At 44.0% G+C, this 14,102-nt stretch overlaps 1 protein-coding gene across 1 annotated transcript in view; it reads left to right on the forward strand.

Annotated features, from left to right (window-relative positions):
* Window positions 1-14,102, forward strand: part of TBCD (tubulin folding cofactor D) — a 275,953-nt gene that overhangs the window by 177,426 nt on the left and 84,425 nt on the right. The window contains exons 19-21 of the mRNA XM_060253390.1: window positions 289-362; window positions 843-960; window positions 11,822-11,876. Of these exons, the coding sequence (XP_060109373.1) occupies window positions 289-362; window positions 843-960; window positions 11,822-11,876 (247 nt within the window). The remainder of the gene's footprint in view (window positions 1-288; window positions 363-842; window positions 961-11,821; window positions 11,877-14,102) is intronic.

Below are 14,102 nucleotides of genomic sequence, written 5' to 3' on the forward strand. Positions count from 1 at the left end.
TGAGCCCCTATTAATTATTTTACACCTTTATTTCAGAAGTGAGATGAATTCATATTGCCAGTGTGATGTAGTCATTAGATAGAGACTATTAACTCAGGATCACTGGGATCCACATTCCCATTGTTTCATGAAGCTCACGAATGATCTTGAGCCAGTAACTTTTTCAAGGATATTATTGTGAGGATAAACTGGAGGGTGGGGTAATTACTTTCATTGTCACGAAAATGGAAGTATAATCATGCTATAATTACTAATCTACATTGACAAATTTTCTCCCTAATGTTATAGTGCTATTCGGGAGCTTTCAGCCAAAGCGCTTCATAATCTTACACCACAGGCCCCTGAATATGTGACAAGCTTTGGTGAGTATGAACAATCTTGTGCTAATTTAGTGTTCCATGATGTTCTGAGAGATCTAGAACTAGTGCGGTAAGAATCCAGGCCATGTCGCTAAAAAGGAAACAAGTAGTTATTTCCAGCAAACACAGTATTGAAATGCCAGTAATTCATAGATCAGTATTCTAGGGTTTATAGGATGTGGGATTTTGCAACCCTTTTATCCTGCAACTTCTCTTCCTTCTTTTTACGGCATACTCCAAGGGATATTTACAGGGACTACTGTAGAATAATAGTGTGTGAGAATTTCTCCAAATTTTCTGTTACTTAGTATGTGCAGCAGTGATAGTTCTGCAAAATGTCTAGCATATGTACAGTAAAATAAATTTTAGGACAAACATGAATAGAAGAAAGTTATTTTTTAAGAAAAATATGAATGATTTATCCTCGGTATTTTACACTGGACAGTTAATTTCATTGGAAATTATTTGTTTGATCACTTACAGTTTTACCAAAACTGCTGCCCTTGGCAGTGGGCACCGATTTGCATACTCGTCATGGAGCAATTCTGGCTTGTGCAGAGATCACCCATGCCTTAAGTAAACTAGCAGAAGAAAACGAGAGGTAAAAAGACAAACCTAAGTTTGCTAATACAATTTATGTTTAATCTGTGTATCCATTTGCATTATAATTAGGAGAGTTTAGGAAACTAATTCATTGATTTTTTTTGGTTTTGCAGGTTATAAAGGGTTTTTAAAAGTTGTATTTAAAGAAGTTATACAATTCTTCTCAGTATCGTTAGTCATTTGGACAGCTGGCCATATTTTTTATCTTAATTTGAAATGTGTCTCTCTTCATGCATAGAGAAATCAGTTTGATATATAACTAAATTATAACTTTTATGTTTTCCCAAGTTCTTGCTAAATTAGCCCCCAACGTTTTTACATTGTTTATGCTAAAAGAAAACATATTAATGGATACTAAGTTCAGCTGATAAATTAGTCATTGAAAGTGCCATATTTCTCCAGCTTTCAGGGCCTGTTGAAAACATCTGATGAGTTTTGCTTGATAAATACAAACTTTGGAGGAATGTTGGGCCTATTCATGCATTCTGCTGCATTGACTTCCAGCCCTAATCTTAAACTCCAACACATCTTGCCTTTCTGATAGTTGAAAAACCAATAAGGGCAGTAAAGGGAGGTTTCTTCCTGATTTTCAGTGAATCATGGGAAAGTGTATAATGGAGAACTAGGTGTAGAAAAGAAGAAGCAGCATCATACCATTATGTATATTAGTGGATCTTCTTTGTGGTCTCTGTACATCACACCCATGGGATTAGGGCACCTGCGCCAATCCCGATCGGTAACCTATCAGACCTAAGGGGTTTTTGCACGCTAACCCTCAGTGACATGCAGAAGCCCTGCTGCTCAGACATCCCATCAGTTTGTCTTCTGACTATCACGCTGTTTGGTTGATCTCCATCACCACAGTTGGTGAACCTATATATATTTTTAGTTCTCTCCCCCCCACAATATTTCATATTTTTCTCCAACCTTTGTTTTTACTCTTCTTCTCCTTTGTCTTCAACCTAAAACCAAGAAAGAGAGTCTTCATTATGCTGCCCTTTGAAGCCTCCTTCTCTCTCCCTCCCCCTTTGCTGCTTCTTCTTCCAACTGGCTTATGAAAAAAGCAGTGTGGCTTTTTCAAGCACTGCACAAGGTGTGGGAGTAAAATTCCACCACCCAATGGCCACTCTCTGCTTATTGTGCCTTGACAAAGAACACCAAATCGAATCATGCCCTCATTGCACTAAATTCTCCAAGCAAACTAGAAAAAAATTGAACAGCCCGCCTCTATGCATTATTGCTAGAACTGGCCTTCTACCCAACTCTGATGGCATTGACATCCTTGCCACCGGTTGACACTATGACCCAGCTATCAGCATCAATGTTGGCAGTCAAATATACTTTAGGAGACAAGGCTCCGAGAGCCACATTCATTCTGACACCAACCACCCCCCAGACTTGGCTTCAAGAAAAGCAGGGAGGACATGGGATCAATGGCAGACAAGAAGAAAAAAAACATAAGAAATACCTGAGAAGCATTGATCACTCCCAATATGCTGGGTCCATCTCCCTAAATCACATGCATATAAAAACACATGCTGGAATCAACAGTTGTTCCAGTCATACTTCTGATTCAAGTCCTCCAATGCTGGGATCACTCCAAACACAACTGGTCCAATTCTCTGAATCAGAACACGAGATAGACCTGACTCAGCATTCCTCTCGATCCTGGAGCTTGAATGCCTTTCCTTTGGACTGTCATTACCTGATGGCCTCACATAGTCATCAGTCAAGGGACACCTACCCTTGAGACCAGAAACACTCTACTTGATGCAATTGCAATACGGATCAATTCCCCCATTTTGATTACTGTCACCACCACCCATTCTATGGGATCAGTGCCAATGGCAGTATCTCTATGGTGCGTATCTACTTCAGTTGACCTTCAGGATTGGGACCAGCGTTCAGAATTCTCTCACCAGTATCTGACGTCTTTTTTTGGTCACCTCACCAAACAGCCTCTGAGATCATCTCCAAACCCACTGCACTGACAGATCAACACTGGAAGGGTCATCCTCCTAACTGTCCCTCCAGACCCTCTGACAAGGTCTCCCGAGCAGACCTCCAAACTCACTTCTGACTTCAAACCTCAACACTTTATTGACACCTCATTTGTCAGAACAGTCCACAGTTTCTGATGCTGAATCCAATCGAGCTGACTCAGAACTATAATCTCCTGATACTGAACTGTCTCTGATACCACTAGTAGCTGAAAATCTACCTGGATCCCCCTCAGATCCTAAGGTGAGCTCATCAAATGCATGGCCCACACACTGATTTCTCCACAGTTCAGCCACAGCCTACCATTAGCAATACGGTATTCAACATTATCCAGTTACATACTTCTACAGCTATCGCCCTACCAGTTACCACTGTTATGCTCTAGGCATGAAATGTCTCCCAGACAAAACCAGCTTCCACCCCTGTGTCATCATGCAGACTTGATCACATGTACTGAGTTCAGGAAACTGGCTCAGAGTTCTTCTTCACTCATTTGAAGCCAAACTCCTCTGTAGTTTCTTCTTCATCTAAAACTCATTGGACCCGCTCAACACCATTGGACAGAGAGTGCAAAAAGCTAGACACTCTTGGCAGGAAACTGTACTCTGCAGGAGTCTCGGGTATCAAAGCATCCAACTACTCTGCCTGCATGGGCAGACAGCAATATGTTCTGTAGGAACAACTATCTGAAACCATAGCTACCTTACCATAGCTATCCATCCCATTCTTTGTCACCATACCACAATTGGCTGCTCTCCTAGAAGAAGTTCAAATCCCCTGGCTTTCAAGGGTCAGAGATTCTGTAAGTTCTATAGAAAGACAGGGACTTCTGCCCATCATGGACATCCAAGCTCTAAACAAGTTCATTAGGTACTAAAAATTCTGCATGACTTGCCTTCAGAATATTCTGCCTCTCCTCAAGAGGAGAGGAGTGAATGGCCGCACTGGATGTGCAGGATGCATATTTCCATATCAACATTCACTTCTTCTGCACGAAATACCTGTGCCTTTGCCATTGGCAGACCACTATCAATCCTCCCCTTTGGGATTTCAGCAGCTCCCCTGGTCTTTACCGAAATCATGGTGGTCATTGCAGCTTATCGCCAACTCCAAGAGATAACCCTCTTCCCCTATATAAATGATAGGCTATTAATTGTGAGGTCCAAACAATGTCTCTTCCACAACATAGAGACCACACTGGCATTCTTACAGGAACTGGGTCTTCGTGTAAATCTGAAGAAATTGAACCTGATACCATCTAGCTAAGTGCAGTTCATAGAAGCAGTGTTGGACTCTCAGCTCTGCAGAGCCTTCCTTCTGCTTCAAAAAGCACACAATATCCTAAAACTGGTTCGCAAACCCAGGGCTCAGATGGAGGCCTTTGTCTTCCAGATCCAAGTTTGCCAAATTACACATGAAATTTCAACCTACCATCAGACCCCGCCCCCCCCCCTTGCTCTGCAATCAACCCCTGATCCATGTTGTGATGTCCCTGAGCTGGTGGAAACGACTACAGTTTTTTCTCAGGTGCCTCATTCCACCCCCTGACATCATCAGTAACAATGACTATGGATGCATTAAAATGGGGGTGGAGAGGTCACACGGAAGGGCTTTGTGTGAGGGGTCCGTGGCCATCTCATCACAATCATCACCACATAAACTTTCTGGGACTATTAGCCATAAAACATGCCCTCCAATACTTTTGCCCACTTCTGTCAGCAAAGGTGGTCTCCACCCTCACAGACAACACCACAGCTCTCAGCTACATCAGCCATTTTATTTATTTAATTCCATTTATATCCCGCCCTTCCCACCGAGGCAGGCTCAGGGTGGCTTACATGGTCATGCATGTGCATGAGTGTAAACATATAATAAGACATAAAAACAATAAAACAGTTTAAAAACATAGAAGATTGACATTTCAGTGCTATGATCTTAAGTTTCAGATTGATGTCTCTGAAGCAGATCTTAGATGGTCCTCTCCGCTGCTGCTATAAGGTAGATTACAAGAAGTGGTCCATATGTTACCTAAAAACTGTAGTGGCCGGCGGTCTAGTTTACAAATGCCTGGTGGAAGCGTGTTGTCTTACAGGCCCTGTGGAACTGTATGAGCTCTCGCAGGGCCCTAACTTCTGGCAACTCATTTCACCAGCGTGGGGCCACTACAGAGAAGGCTCTAGCTCTAGTTTTCTTGAGTCTGGCCTCCTTAGGGCTGGGGATTGAGAGTAGATTTTGTAATCCAGACCAAAGTGCTCTCCGGGGAACATGTAAGGAAAGGCGGTCCCTAATGTATGCAGGCCCCTGACCATATAGGGCAGGGGTGGCCAACGGTAGCTCTCCAGATGTTTTTGCCTACAACTCCCATCATCAGCCAGCATGGCCAATGTCTGGGGCTGATGGAAGTTGTAGACAAAAAACATCTGGAGAGCTACTGTTGGCCACCCCTGATATAGGGCCTTAAAGGTGAGAACCAGCACCTTGAAATGAACCCAGTATGTGATAGGCAACCAGTGCAATGCTTTCAGCACAGACTGAATGTGCTCCCATAAGGGAAGACCCAATAACAACCTGGCTGCCGCATTCTGCACTAGCTGAAGCTTCTGGGTTTGAGACAAGGGCAGTCCCATGTAGAGGACATTGCAGTAATCCAATCTTGAGGTGACCATGGCATGGATCACTGTCCCCAAGTCACTACGTTCAAGGTAGGGGACCAACTGCCTTATCAGCCGAAAGTGATAAAAGGCTGATCTTGCTGTGACTGCCACCCGGGCCTCCATATTTAAGGAAGGATCCAGGAACACCCCTAAGCTTTTAACCTTGGGTGCTGGTGTAAGTGGTGCCCCATCAAAGGTCAGTAATAAGACCTCGGTTCCTAGACTGCCACAACTTAGGTACAGGACCTTGGTCTTCATAGGATTAAATTTCAGTTGACTCAGCCTGAGCCAGTGAGGTGGCAGGTCAGTAGCTGATGGTCGACCATGTCAAATGTGACCGATAGATCTAATAACATCAGTACCGCCAAGCCACCGCTATCCAGATGCCTCTGGAGATCATCTGTGAGAGCGACTAGAACTGTCTCCATCCCATGACCCAGGCAGAACCCAGATTGAAAAGGGTTTAGCATGGAAGCGTCATCCAGAAAACTCTTTAACTGCACCTCAACCAACCTCTCAATAATTTTGTCCAAAAAAGGCAAGTTTGACACCGGCCGATAATTTGCCAATACGGCCGGGTCCAAAGATGGTTTCTTTAGAAGGGGGCGGACTACTGCCTCTTTAAGAGGCTGAGAGACGGTCCCTATCTGAAGGGCTGACAATTTCCCGCAAGGGAACCTGTTGTTCACCCTGGCCAGCCTTTATAAGCCAGGATGGACATGGATCCAGACTACAAGTAGTTGGGCATACAGTGGAGAGAGTTCTGCCAACTTCCTCCAGGCTAAGTGGAGTGAAGTAATCCAAAATCTGACTATAAGACATGAACAGAGCCTCAAGTTCCTTTATTGTCTCAAGAGTGGCTGGGAGGTCACGGCAGAGTGACGACCTTATCTGCAAAAAAACTTGCAAAAGCTTCGCAGCCTATGTCCAATTCCATATCGTTTAACTTACCCTGTGGAATGGTGGTTAATGACTGGATTGTTCTAAACAGTTGTGCTGGGCGTGAGTTCACAAATGCAATCATGGCTGCAAGATAAGCTCTCAGCAGCCTTGGTTGCCATCTCAAAGGTTCTCATAAACAACCTATAGGATGTTCTTGTCACTTCGTTGCGGGCACACCACCATTGCCTTTCTAGTAATTTCAGCCCCTGTTTCATCAGCCATAGCTCCGTGGTATACCATGGCGCCAGCTTTGAACACGGTGGAGAGGGCGTCAGGGAGCGATCTCATCAATGGCCATAGTGAGCCTGTTATGCCAGGTCTCCATGAGCTCATCTAGAGAATCGCCAGGGGGCCAAGGATCTCACAAAGTCATCTGAAGCTGCATGGGGTCCACTTGGCTCTGCGGGCGAGCTAAAATATGCTGGCCACCCAAACAGGTTTGAGGTGGAACATTCACACGGGCGTCTGTCACTCCCGCTGCAAAGACCAAATCCAGCATGTGCCCAGCCTGGTGTGTGGGAGTTACACATTGAGAGAGTCCTAGTGCCGCCATGGATGACACCAGGTCCGTCGCCTGAGTGGAGAGTGCGTCATTGGCATGGACGTTGAAGTCATCCAAGACCAATAGCCTTGGGTGTTCCAACACCCAGCCTGCTACTGCCTCCACCAGGGACAGTATGGCACTGGACGGTGCATTGGGTGACTGGTACACCAACCAGATAACCAAACTCTCTCCTACCTCACACACCATACTGACACATTCAATGCTGGTGATCTGTGGAGATAGAAGCACCCAGAAGGAGTAAGCCTCCCAAATTAAAACTGCCACCCCTCCCCCCGCCCGTTAGTCCGTGATTGGTGAAGGACCGAGAAACCAGGCGGAGCTGACTGGAAGAGAGCAACTGTCTCCCCATCTCGCACCCAGGTCTTGGTCACGCAAGCCAGGTCCATGTTCTGCTCTTGCAGAAAGTCCCGAGGGACAGAGGTCTTATTATTAATGGACCTGGCATTGCACAGCACCAATGTCGGAGGCGGGTGCATCAGCTTGACCCCACTGTCTGCAAGCATTAGGCTGGGACGCAGGCTGAAAGGAGGCTGAGCATTCTGGTATCTCAGACTCCTTCCCTTAAATGTATGCCTGTTCCCACTGCAGTACTTTCCCCTTCCCAGGAGCACCGGAATCCCCAGCTCATTCATCATCTCCTACTGATGGTCTCCACAGCCACCTCATACAACAAAGTGTGGTGGTAGCAGCAATACAGAAAAGTACAGAGAAAGCTCCCTAACTATACCTGATACGCCTTCAACTTGATGATAAGAGTGCCTTACTAACCTGTTAAGTCTAACCTAGTATTTTAACAAATTAATTTCTGCATACTAAATTTATAAACCTTCAATAATATAAATTAACCAAAAACCTATAATTAGTACTATCAAATAACTCCTGATTTAATCAGCAACCTCTAACATTTATTTTAGCAGCCAATTTTCTCGGGGTGGGGGGGAAGGAAGGGGAAAGAGAAAGAGACAAGCCTATTTCCTGCCTACTAAATTAATTAAAACTCTCACTATTGCTAATTAATTTTAAAATGATCAGTTAGTAGTACAGATAAACCTATATCAAACTCCTACAATTAAATTTAGTAGCCAATACAATAATACCTTTAAATGTTAATTCTAAGCAGGCTTAATTTAAATAGAATTCATTATCCTATACAATTTAATCCTATTTAATTTAGCATACTAAAATTAGATTGTAATACAATTCATCTGGTTAGCAGCAATTTGTTAAGAAGCAGAGGCTAATTTGCAAACTCAGCCTCATGGCAATTGGTCAAATAAGAGAACTGGGATTAAAACATCAAGAGTCTTCCAAGGTGCAAGATGTAAAGTGCAAGAAATATAAAGTGCAAAGTGCAGTCTGGATTCAAGAGGCAATTTTCAAGTAGCTGATGTATACGTTGGGGGAGTTTGTTAAGCCACAGTTCGTCCGGCTATAGTTCATCCAACGCAAGGCAGGTCTCTCCGCTCTCACTTGCCTCCACACACCTGGTATAGCTCTGCAATCAGCCAGTCAGTTTCTTGCCTGTGTGCAAACCTCAGGGGGTTCCGAGAGAGCAGAGACTCTCTCGAAGCCCCCTCCGTTGCTCTACTGGGGTCCGCTACAGTGAAGACAAACGTCGTTGTTGACAGCTGAAAGCAGGACCCAAGTCGCAAAATGGCCACAACAGAACCTGGCTGTGTTATCGAAGGGGACTCACCGGGACCAGCAGTTCTACACGGCCGCAACTCCTCCTGTGCCCTGGACACATCCACAATCCATGCCGTGGACTTCGCCTGTCCTCGGCAGCAGAGGCAGGCCATTGCGGCATCAGCGTCAGTGATGAATCCCAGGCTCGATTCTGTTTGCAATTTTCGGTGATGCAGAGGTCCGTAATTATTTTCTTTTGCCCCAGACTGTTGTGTCACCACATTTGTCGTTTCTTGGTTGTAATCCTGGTGGTTCGTCTCTGTTCAGGTATGTTATGGGGAAAGGACAGCAGGAGCTCTAGGACTGCTAAAGAAGATGGGGAGATGGCAGATAAGCTCAACCATTTGATCAGACTGCATAGTCCATGATTCCTTTCTGGTAGCTATGCATCCCCAGGGGAACTGAATGTACAGGTGTATCTTCTGAGTTGAGGAGGGGCCTCTCCTCATGAATGGAAGATCTACTGGACTTCCCTTCATCCAGTTTTCCAGTTGGGGGCACCCCCAGATAGATGTGTCTACCACCCATCAAAACAAGAAATGTCCAGAATTCTGCTCCAGAGTGGGGTTGGACGTCATGTACCTAGGGGACGGCCTCCTATATCTGTGGGGTCATCAGCATATTTCCGTGTTCCTTCCCACCTCTGCCCCTCATCACCAAGGTGATAAGCAAATTGATATGAGAACATCCAAACTGTATTCTGTTGACACCCTGGTAGCCACACCAGCATTGGTTCCCAATAATTCTCCAACTCTCATCAGGAACCTTTCACCACTTCCCTCCAGCTGCTGACCTTCTACTGACTCACAAGGGCTGAGCGCTAAACCATAATGTGCCTCTCACCTCGAGATCACAGCTTGGAGAATAGACTTTCCTCATTCTCCATCAGAGTGCAACACTTTTTGCTGAAAAGCAGGAAACTGTCTACTTGTAAATCATATAAGTGGACTAAGTTTGTACACTATACCACACCAAGAACAAGTTCTCCCATTCAGGCAGGACTAGCAACTGTTTTCAACTTTCTGATATCTCTTGTGGACTCTGGTCTAAACAATTTTTCTATCTGGGTATATCTAGCAGCCATTTCTGCATACCACAATACAGTAGATGGGGTATCCTGTATTCAACCAATCAGACACTAAGCAGTTTCTCAAAGATCTACTTCACTTATACCCTCCAGTCAAGCAACCTATTGTGCCTTGGGACCTCCCCTTGGTCTTGAGTAGGCTGATGGGAAAGCCCTTTGAGCCACATGTTCCCTTCAACATTTATTTTGGACAGTGGCATTTTTAGTGGCCATCACCTCAGTGAGGCGGGTGGGGGAGTTCATGGCACTGCACCACAATTCTTCTTACCTTCAATTTCATGAGGACAAAGTCTCTCTCACCACAGATGCGAGCTTCTTCCCCAAGGTGATTTCAAAATTTCAATCTGATATCTTGCTTCTAGCTGTTTTTCCCTCACCTAAGGATGAGAATGAGAGGTGATTACAATTCTCTAGATGTTAAGAGAGCTCTACTGTTTTTCCTGGAAAAAGCCAGAGCATATTGCAAAGACCCCAGTCTCTTTGTGTCCTATGCACCTCCGAAACATTTCCAAATGGTTAGCTGAAACTATAAAATTGTGCTGTCTCTTGGCTAAATAGTGGCTTCCTGGACCTATCTCTGGCCATTCCACTAAAGCACTGACCACATCGACAGCATTCCTCAGAGGCATACCATTGCATGAGATCTGCAAAGTGCCACCTGGGCATCACGACATACCTTAATGAAGCATTACGCTCTTGATGTTCATCTGAATTACTGTACGGTGATGGGTCGTTTGGTCTTGCAGATTGTTTGTACCTGAGTTCCTGTCAGCATCCTCCTCCAGGTAGGCCTTAGCTTGCTATTTTCCCATGGGTGTGATGCACAGAGACCATGAAGAAGACCTTAGCTGTAACTGATGATCTTCGAGTGGGCATCTGCGCATTCATACCACCCGCCCTCCTTGTCCACTGCTGTTGGTCCTCTATCCTTTTGGGATCACAGAGTGGTCAGAAGGAACTGGCAGGATGTCTGTGCCCACCCTGGTGAGCATGCATGATGGTGAGGGTTTTGCACATGTCACTTGGGGTTAGGGTGTGAAAATCCCTTAGTTTTGATAAGTTACTGATTGGGATTGGCACAGGCACACTGATCCCATGGGTGTGAATGCACAGATGACCATCAGTTATTGTTAAGCTACCTGTTGTGTTTTTTAAAGGAGTTTCAGAAACATATTGCAAAGTAGCAATAACACGAAAAATACACACAGTGTATTTAGAGTCATAGAGAAACTATTCATATAAGTGAATTGGTGACTGGGATTGTTGAAAGGGTATGGAAATGGTCGTAAATGTATGGAATTCAGTTGCTTCTGATATGAAGCGGGCGATACGAAATGAATCTCCCTGGTTGTACTAGCCTCAGATTTTGTTTTTCCCATTAAAGCTATGTCTATTATTATTTTAAAAATGTCACAGGATGTTTAAGACTACCATAAGGAGCAGTACAAGTTCCAGTTGACTAGAATTTTTATTTCCCATGGGAGATGTGTACTGGGGAAATTGTTGGATGCAGGTCTTCAGAATGCTCTGACCTTCTTCCTCTAGTGGATAGTCTGACAAATGTGGATTGTGATGTGCCTCAGGAACTGCCTCTGGATCAAGCAGCTTGATTGATGCCTTGGTCATCAAAAGGAAGAGTCAAAACCTATTCTTCTGCAGTTAGTCACCTAGGGGAGTCACTCATAGCTGACAGAAATATTAATTTGCTGTATTGTTTCATTCCTTTAAATCTCTTTTCTGCAGTAGGTTTCAACCCCATTTTTTTTTAAATTCAGAACACCTTGAAAACTTAATTGTGCCTATATAGGATGCCTATGCATACTTAAGAAATAAATGGTTAAGTTACAGAGAGCTTCAATAATTGCTTAATGTAGAATCTGAACAACCTAATATTAAAAGGTTCAAACCCTGTTTAACTTTGTAGGTCGTCCTTTTTGAATAAGAAAATCTTGGAAGGACTTAAGCAGATCCATGTTGAGGTTGGTGGCAGTTCTGTTTGTTGGGAACTTAGCTGGATTTCTGAGGTATTTTCTGAGTTTGGGAGCTGAGGACTTAAAATCCACAACTGATGTTGGGATGGGAGGGCTTCTTCATCTACTTTTTCTCTTGTCCACCTGCCTAGAATCTCCTTTTAAACATATCTGAGTGTTTAGTGGTAGTCCTACCCTTTTTCTGAAGGATTTCTGTTGATTTCCCCGCACGTTCCCCAGAGAGTACTGAGGTCGGGAACACAAAATCTCCTTACTATCCCTGGGCCGAAGGAAGCCCGTTTGAAATCCACCAGAGAAAGGGCTTTCTCTGTTATGGCCCCTACATGGTGGAATCAGCTGCCGGAAGAGGTGAGGGCCCTGCGGGACCTTGTACAGTTCCGCAGGGCCTGTAAGACGACCCTCTTCCGGCTAGCCTATACCTAGCTTGAGAATTTTAATGTAACTTGCCGGATTTCTTTCTTTTATATACAGTTGAAATATTTATTAATATTTATTAATATTTATTGATAACCATGGTTTTATCTGTTTTTATCTGTTTTAAATGCTGATCCCTTTATATGTTTAAATACTGTAATTTTGTTGGATCTATCACTGGAAGCCGCCCTGAGCCACTTGTGGGAAGGGCGGGATATAAATCCCAAATACATAAATAAATAAATAAATAAAATGATTAGGTATGTGTGTAGTGCTTCATTTAGTCACCTGTAGCAATTTGCTTAATTGCTTTTGTGCATGAGTAAAAACTGCAGTAAAGAGGAGATTCCACTTAAATGCCATTTTTAAAAGAATTGATAGAATCTAGCTTCATTTTGCAAACTTTTTTTCATTGCAAAAACTTTGTTCTGTTAAGTACTATTTAAGGTTGCAGTCAGTGTATGCTCAGTTTTAGAGGAGGCCGTATAAAAGGCTATGTTGGCTGGAATACATACTTCAGCATTATTGTCATTAATAGATTATTAAAAAAAAATACATCTATGCTGAGGACGCCAACTGTTTTGAGCTTGTGAGCACTTTTGGAATTCTGACTTAGGACTTAGGTAGACACAACTGCAAATGGCTGCTGCGGGAGGTGAAACTAGCCACAAAATGGCTGCCACAAGAGGTGGAGCCAACCACAAACTGTCAGCGAGTAAGGTTCTGCATAACCCTTAACAGTAACTCTTCAGCATGTTAGTAAGAAGCCCTGTTTAATAGGATGAACCTATTGTTCAAGAATACTTTCTTTCTTGCATAAAACCAGCATATTTTCAGTCGCACGGTGAAGATCCTCGTGCTATAACGGCAGCTGCTGTTGAAGCAACTTTTTAAAAAATCTGCACAGCCAATCAGTAGCCCTTATTGGCAAAAGCCCTCCCTGGCTTAGCACACTTGGTGGCCCCAGCAGAAAAGGTGCTGATGGGTGCCATGGCGCTTTATGAGCACCACACTGGGGACCCCATATCTAAATATATGTCCAGTCTATCCATCCACGCCCTGTTCCCATGGAGCTTAGTATCTAATTGAATAGACATTTGCACTGGCAATCATGCTGTAGCTCCAGTGAGGCACACTGGGAAAATCTCAGTTCTAAACGGATCCAGCACATAGTGCTTGGAAGCCTGCATGAAGTTAAAGAAATGGAAGCATTTTGCACATAGGATTTAAAAGAGTAATATATGGAGAATTATCCTACAGCTAAACTATTTGTGGAGAAATGAAACATAGGAGCATTTTCTTTGTTGTCTCTATGCATCACACCTATGGGATATAGTGAGCCTGTGCTGATCCCAGTCGGTAACTTCCAAGCCTAGATAAAAAGGATTTTCTTGCTTCTCCCAGTATCATGCACAGGGGTCCCACCACAGGGGCACGAGGATCCCGCCAGTTCCTTTCTGGCAACTGTGCAGATAGGACCTCTCTAGCTTTTCTTGGTCAGTATATACTTCATGTTTCCTTTTCTTCGATTTTTGTCAAATCTCTTCAGGGAATTCTTCTCTCTCCATCTTCTGTCGGACACCTGGAGAAAAATTGGAGGGTTAGTGATTCTTTTCTACCACATGAATCCCACCACATGATTTCTTGTAACCATAAATTCTCTAAGCAGACTCGCAAAAACCAGGCGTCTCAGCTGCATAGCCCTCTTAGAATCAGCTCTGTCTGGACTTATGGACACATGAAGCTGCCTTCTACTGAATCAGACCCTCGGTCCATCAAAGTCAGTATTGTCTTCTCAGA

The sequence above is a fragment of the Heteronotia binoei genome, chromosome 13 (genome assembly GCF_032191835.1).
Source record: "Heteronotia binoei isolate CCM8104 ecotype False Entrance Well chromosome 13, APGP_CSIRO_Hbin_v1, whole genome shotgun sequence".
Taxonomy (NCBI): Eukaryota; Metazoa; Chordata; class Lepidosauria; order Squamata; family Gekkonidae; genus Heteronotia; species Heteronotia binoei.